Source organism: Cebus imitator, unplaced genomic scaffold (assembly GCF_001604975.1).
Source record: "Cebus imitator isolate Cc_AM_T3 unplaced genomic scaffold, Cebus_imitator-1.0 Scaffold235, whole genome shotgun sequence".
In the NCBI taxonomy this organism is placed as follows: Eukaryota; Metazoa; Chordata; class Mammalia; order Primates; family Cebidae; genus Cebus; species Cebus imitator.
In genome coordinates, this window is record NW_016107550.1 from 2,944,449 (window position 1) to 2,951,665 (window position 7,217).

General features: G+C 54.0%; 1 protein-coding gene across 1 annotated transcript in view; it reads left to right on the forward strand.

Moving 5' to 3' along the window:
• PRKCG (protein kinase C gamma) overlaps positions 1-5,559 on the forward strand; it is a 24,801-nt gene extending 19,242 nt beyond the window's left edge. Inside the window, exons 15-18 of the mRNA XM_017497918.1 lie at positions 1,064-1,144; positions 2,660-2,767; positions 4,216-4,356; positions 4,604-5,559. Coding sequence (XP_017353407.1) covers positions 1,064-1,144; positions 2,660-2,767; positions 4,216-4,356; positions 4,604-4,792 — 519 coding nt within the window. The 3' untranslated portion in view covers positions 4,793-5,559. The remainder of the gene's footprint in view (positions 1-1,063; positions 1,145-2,659; positions 2,768-4,215; positions 4,357-4,603) is intronic.
• Positions 5,560-7,217: the final 1,658 nt, after the last annotated feature.

The following is a 7,217-nucleotide window of genomic DNA, read 5'->3' on the forward strand; positions in this document are numbered from 1 at the left end:
GGATGTGGTGGTACATGCCTGTCATCCCAGCTACTTGGGAGGCTGAGGCAGAAGAATCACTTGAATCCAGGAGGTGGAAGTTGCAGTGAGCCGAGATTGTGCTACTGCACTCCAGCCTGGGCTACAGAATGAGACACCATCTTAATAAAGAAAAAAGAGGCCGGGCTTGTGGCTCACACCTGTAATCCCAGCACTTTGGGAGGCCGAGGTGGGTGGATCACAAGATCAGGAGATCAAGACCATCCTGGCCAACATGATGAAACCCTGTCTCTACTAAAAATGCAAAAATTAGCTGGGTATCGTGGCACATGCTTGTGGTCCCAGCTACTCAGGGAGGCTGAGGCAGGAGAATCACTTGAACCTGGGAGGCAGAGGTTGCAGTGAGCTGAGGTCATGCCACGCCACTCCAGCCTGGTGATGGAGCAAGACTAGGTCTTAAAGAAAAGAGAATTTGACTACTACACACATATTCTAGGTGTATAGAACTTGTGACTTGGTCTTTAGGTAGTCTTTTTGAAGCCAAATGAATGTTTTAAGTAAGTATGCTTTGTTTCTAGAATATTCCAAAAGGTAGATCCCTGGCCAAAATATTCAGAGTGGAGTATGGGCATGGTGGCTCACTCCTGTAATCCCAGCACTTTAGGAGGCTGAGGAGGACAGATTGCTTGAGTCCAGGAGTTCAAAACCAGCCTGGGCAACATAGTGAGGCCCTGTCTCCATTAAAAGCGCAAAAATTAGCCAGGCGTGGTGGTGCATGCCTGTAGTCCATCTGCTTGGGAGGCTGAGGTGGAAGAATCACCGAAGCTTGGGAAGTTGAGGCTGTCATGAGCTGTGATTACACCACAGCACTCCAGCCTGGGCAACAGAGTGAGACACTGTCAATAAATAAATAAATAAATAAATAAATAAATAAATCACCCTACGAAATAAACATTCAGAGTCAGAAGAGCTTGTGCTGCAAGCACTTAAGTGAGCAGGGCTCCCAGAGGGTGAGGCCAGAGGGGTCCTGGGCTTAGGCTTCTTGAGGAACACATCATGATTCCCTGCTTTCCACCTCCCCCAGATCATTGCCTACCAGCCCTATGGGAAGTCTGTCGATTGGTGGTCCTTTGGAGTTCTGCTGTATGAGATGTTGGCAGGACAGGTAAGGGAAGGTGGGGAGAAGCTGGCTTGGCTAAAAGAGGCAGAGTGGGGCGCCTCGATCTCAAGAGGAGCGGGTTAGAAGGTTGCCCCCGAATAGCACTGTCCATGGTTCTGAAGCGTCATCTTAACTGTAGACCAGATTGTTTTGTTTTGTACCGTGAATCCCTTCTCTCTAGATGCTAAAGTAGCAGTCTGATGAAGCCTATGGATCCATTCTCAGAAGGATGTTTTTCAATGCATAAAATAGAATAGTACATGCACAAAAAAACAAGGTTCAGTCCTCACTTTGCCACTTACTGACTGTGTGAGCTTGAACAATCACATACATTCTAGATCAGCTTGATTGGATTCCTTGACTGCTGAGTGTACCACAGCTAAAGATGTTTAGATGCTACCTTCTTGATCATCTTCTTAGCTGGCTATGGTAGAGGGCACCTACAGTCCCAGCTACTCAGGAGGCTGAGGCAGGAGGGTCACTTGAGCCCAAGAATTTGAGGTTACACTGAACTATGAGTATGCCACTGTGCTCCAGCCCAAGCAACAGAGCAAGACGTCATCTCAAAAGAACAAACAAGCTCCCCAGATCATCCCTCCCTGCTCCCCCCCCTCAAAAAAAGAACAAACAAGAAAACAAAAGAAATAAATTATTGAAAGATAGCTACCAAAACTTTTAAAATCTAATTGAATCTAACAACCAACTAAATTAACTTAAATGTATACAGCTGTGTATTTAAAATTGGAATATGGACTTATGTACAATTTCTTATTCATTAAGTCATAAGTTCTAACGGTAATAGAAAAAAGGAGCTCTAACAATAATTTTCAAGTAGGAATGACTAATAATTTGAAATATCTGCAACTCTCATGTGATGAGAAAATACTTGTGATTTATATTGGTAATGAAGCCACAGTACTGCTGCTGCTTGCATTTATAACTGAAGGGAATACTAAATTTGAGTTAGAAGTTAATAAAAATTTGGCTGGGCACAGTGGCTCATGCCTATAATCCCAGCACTTTGGGAGGCTGAGGTGGGCAGATCACTTGAGATCAGGAATTTGAGACCAGCCTGGCCAACATGGTGCAACCCCATCTTAAAAAGAAATTCTTGCCTTGGAGGATATTATTTTTTCAGAAGACTGGGTTCACAGAAGACTGTGAACCCACTCATCCAACCAGGAGAATGCTTGTAGGGTGTTTCCAGTAGTTTTTCCTCTCTTCTGTTTCACTGACATGTTGCGTAATTAGCACTCTGCTGATTTACATAGCAGATAAAGAGAGGCAGAATAGTACAGAGATGCACAGAGCTGAGGCATCTGAGATAGGAAATGAGAGAACCTGATAAGGAGAGAGATCAAGCTTTGGTGGTTTGGTTCAGTCTCTCTCAAGGATGTGGTTGGGTGTGTATATGGGGGGTGTAATGGGTCAAGCATGTTGATGGTGGGGTGAGGAGGGTGTGGAATGTTTGGAGAAAGGCAGTCAGGCAAGTCTCTGACTTTATCCCCTCCACTTTCATAGCCTCCCTTCGATGGGGAGGACGAAGAGGAGCTGTTTCAGGCCATCATGGAACAAACTGTCACCTACCCCAAGTCGCTTTCCCGGGAAGCCGTGGCCATCTGCAAGGGGGTGAGAGCCCCCTGACTCCCAGCTTCTTCAGGCTCACAGTCCGTGCACCCCATTGCTGTCTCTGTGCCTGGTAGAAAAAGGCTCCCATTCCCAAGTCACTTTACTTCCATCCATTGGAAAAGTTGATATGATACGCAGGTTTTGTTAGAACAATGATTTACTGCCCTGTTGCCACCAGGTCTGGAGGTGGCCTCTGTCTCATCCTTCTCTGTGGGCCCCACTCCCCAGCTCCCTGCTTGCAGGAAGTGCTGGGAGCCCAGGGTCTGTCTTTCCAGAACTGGGCAGGTAAACCCAACTTCTACAGCTTTTCTTCCTGTGGGATCTTGGGTGAGTCACCAAAACTTTGTGAGCTTAACTCTCCTCAGAGGTTATGGAGTTGCCACAGAAAAAAGCACCTGGGTCTAGCAGGTGTTCACCCCGTGTCAGCATCTTCTGCGTCTAGCTGCTCTCTCTGCATCTCCTTGACGGTCTCTCTCTCTCGTTTCTGTCTCATGCTTCCCCCTCCATCTGCATACAATGGGGTTCTCTGTGTCTCTTCCTTTTCTCCATGCCTCCTTCTGTATCTGTCTGCACTTTCACACCTTTTCCTCCCTGCTCCCCCCATTCCCCTCCCCTGTCTACTCTCATACACACACACTCTGCATCTCCCCCGCCTCTCTTCCTGGCTTTCTGTCCTCCCCTTTCTCTGGGTCTCTGCTCCCATATTGGGTCTTTGTTCCTCTCTCTGGATGTGTGTTTCCTGGGTCTCTATCCTTCTCTCTTTCTGGATCTCCGGCCCCCTGGGTCTCCTCTGTTTCCTCCCTTCTCTGGGTTTCTGCCTTCTCACCTGGGGTCTCTGTACCCTGCTCTGAATTTCTATTTCCCTTTTCTCTGGGTCTGCAACCTCTCTTCCCCCATTCCCTCCCTCTTCCCCTTTGTCTCCTCTCCCCTTCTCTCCCTCCCCTACCTCATTCCCCCTCTCCCCTACCCCATCTCCATCTCCCCTGCTCCATCTCCCTCATTCTCTTCCTTTCCCCCTTCCTTTCCTTCTCCCCCTGGGATCCTCCCTATATCTCTCCTCTTTCTCGGGTTCTCTGCCCCTCACAATCTCACACCATGATGTGTTCTGTTTGTCTGTGTGTCCCTGGGTCTCTGGGTCTGAGTTTTGTCTACTCCCATTCTCATGTATCTTCCCTCTTCCTCTCTGTCTCTGTCTCTCTGTGTGTGTCTCTTCTCTCTCTGTGTGTCTCTCTTTTCTCTCTCTCTCTCTTTCTCTCTTCCTCTCTTCTTTCTCTTCCTTTCCTCCTTCCCTTTGCCTGTTTCCCCTGGCTGTTCTTATCTCTCTGGATCCCATGCCTGTGTCTCTTGGGTCCTCCATCCTCCCTTCTGTGTCCATTTCTTCCTCCATCTCTGGGTCTCCCTGTCCGGGACTCTGTCTGTCTGTCTGTCTGTCTCTGTGTTTCCCACAGTTCCTGACCAAGCACCCAGGGAAGCGCCTGGGCTCAGGGCCTGATGGGGAACCCACCATCCGTGCACACGGCTTTTTCCGCTGGATTGACTGGGAGCGGCTGGAACGATTGGAGATCCCGCCTCCTTTCAGACCCCGCCCGGTCAGTCATCCTCCAGACAACAAAAACTTGGTCCCTGAAGGGGTGGGGTTCCCGTGGGTCTCCATATACCTGTATCCGGGGTTGGAGCTCCCTCTGCCGAGGTCCCCACCCCACCCCAAAGGGAGGTGCAGAGACCGTGAGGCATGCACAGAGATTCTGCAGGAGACAGGAGGTGGCACCAGGGTGCACAGAGGGACACCGAGGAGCCCGCGGAGCTGCTTCACTTTCCCTCCCCGGTCTCCCACAGTGTGGCCGCAGTGGCGAGAACTTTGACAAGTTCTTCACGCGGGCGGCGCCAGCGCTGACCCCTCCAGACCGCCTAGTCCTGGCCAGCATCGACCAGGCCGATTTCCAGGGCTTCACCTACGTGAACCCCGACTTCGTGCACCCGGATGCCCGCAGCCCCACCAGCCCAGTGCCTGTGCCTGTCATGTAATCTCACCCACCGCCACTAGGTGTCCCCAACTACCCCTGCGCCGCGCCGGCAGCAGCCCCCACTTCACCACCACACCCCCCCCGCCCCATTCTAGATCCTGCACCCCAGCATTCCAGCTCTGCCCCCGCAGGTTCTAGTCGCCCCTTCCAAGCATTCCTGTTCTTCTAAATTCCATACAGCCTCTAGAGCCGTCCCGCGTTCAAGACTTGAGTGGAGCCTGATATTCTCCCCAACCTTAGCATTCTGGACTCTGCCCCCATGGGGTCCAGAGACACCACCACACCACCACCATCCCCAACTCCATGGGGTTTGAAACTCCATCTTGGTAGTTCTATGCCTCCCTCCAGACCACCCCGCCCCTGGGGAAACAGCCTCACGGGGTTGGCTGTTCCAGACTCAGGTTCCAGAACAACCCTCAGCTTCCGAGGCCCGCCTCCAGCTTCCACTCCAGTTCTAAATGAGTGGGAGGCGTGACCCCTCCTCCAGTACGTCCCACGGCTGTGCTCTGGGGATTCCTGGGATATATGGAGGATTCTTTCCCCAGCGGCTCCCAATCAGCTTTTGTTGTAGACTTCCCCATCCCGAAGCCATCACTGATCCCCGCCTCCCGCCCGCCTGCCTGTGCATGGCTCCAGTCTGGCTCGGACCCACTTCGGTCGTCCCCAGTGCCTGCCACTCTCTGGGACTCTCCTCCTCCCCTCCCTTCCCTTAGCCTCTCCCACCCGGCCACAGCTGCTGGAGAATAAATTTGGGATGCTGATGCTGAAGTGTTTGGATATTTTCTTGTAAGCTTGGAGAATGAAGGGGGTGTGGAGGCGGGACAGTGACTGTACATAGAAACAAACAGAGAAGGAAAGCGTGGAGACCCACAAAGTGGAGGGGAGACACCCACAGCAGAGGAGCAAGCAGAGGAGCGCGTACACAGACAGAGGCAGGGAGAGGAAATATCGCAGGGGTCACCAACGTGGACAGTGCACAGCGAGGTCGCTGAGTGCCAGGTGGAGACCCCGGCACAGAGACCCAGCGCGCCCTTGCTCACCAGAGCAGCCACGCAAGCTCACACGCACACCCAGGCTTAGACACGGGAGAGAAGTCCTTCCCGAGGGGGAGATCACAGGCTGGCCTCCTCCTGAGAGACCTAGAGACCTGATCAGAGGAAGAGACCCCCATGCCAGAGCAATCGAAAACAACCAGAACCCGTGAGCCTAGGAATCGACTGAGGCACACGGCAGGCAGACGCGCCTTCTGGGCCTCTTTCCCTTGACCTACTTGCGAGTCTGGGGAGTGCCGGGGATCGTGCAGATGGACTACATTTCCCAACAGGCCTCGCGGCAGACCCTTCCCCCAAGTGCGGCTCCTTGCCGCCAGGGCTGATGGGAAATGTAGTCTCCGGACAGGGCCGGGCCAGCGGAGCGGTGTGCCTTGTCTGTGTGTTTAGAGGGCACTGATCTCCAAAGCTTCGCAGGCTTCCTTGCGGACCCGGGCGCCTCTTCTTCCCTGCAGGCTCCTGGGTTTCCAGACCCCGGTCTAGCTGGATGCCGAGGCTGTCCCTGTCTCCCTCATCACTGCGCGATACCCCTATCCCGTGCCCGCAGGCCCCAACCCCCGCTCCGACCCTCGGCGGGCGGCCTGCCCCTTTAAGAGTGGCCCCGCTGACATCACGGCGGGGGGGGGGGTGCTGGCCCGGCTCCCGGCTCCGCGGCGGCTGCAGGACCCGGCTCCGCTCTGCGCCCGCCGGCTGCTGTAGGGACCCCGGCCCGGGACGCCCCCTCCCGCTTCCTGCAGCCGTCCGGACCCCAGGCTCCGCCCCAGGCCTGGCTAGAGCCCCAGCCCTCGTCAGGGGACCCCCAGGATTGTCCCTGCTGTCTCTCCTTCTCAGAGTCTCTGTCTCTCTCTCTCTCTGTCTGTCTGTCTCTCTCTGCCTCTCTGTCTCTGCTCCGAGCTCAAGGTCTCTGGGTCTCAGCACCTCTCAGCCCCAGGCCTCTGAGCGTCCCCCGTCTCTTTCTGTTTCTTTCTGGTCTCTGACCTCTCCACTTTCCGGGTCTCAGATTCTCTGTGCCTAGGTGGTGGGGGGTGGTCTTAAACTCCGTCTCTCTCCCTCCTTGACTCTCTCTGTCTCTGTCTCCTTCAGTCTCCAGACCTGAGTCCCTGGATTTCTCGGCCTCAAGGTCTCGGCGTGACTTTCTCTCTCTGCCCTGTCTCTTTTTGTGCCTGTGCCCCTCTCGGGCTCTGTGCCTCTGGCTTCTATTCTCTCTCCCTCTCTGCCTCCCCCATCCTCAAGGCCCATCGCCCTCCCTCGCGGCATCCTTTCCCCACTCCCTCCCCGCCCCTCCCCTCCTCCGCAGTAGCCAATGAACGGCCGCCGGTTCCTGCTCCCGGCTCCGTCCGCCGAGTGAGGCCGCGGGTGCGGGGGGTGGGGGGTGGG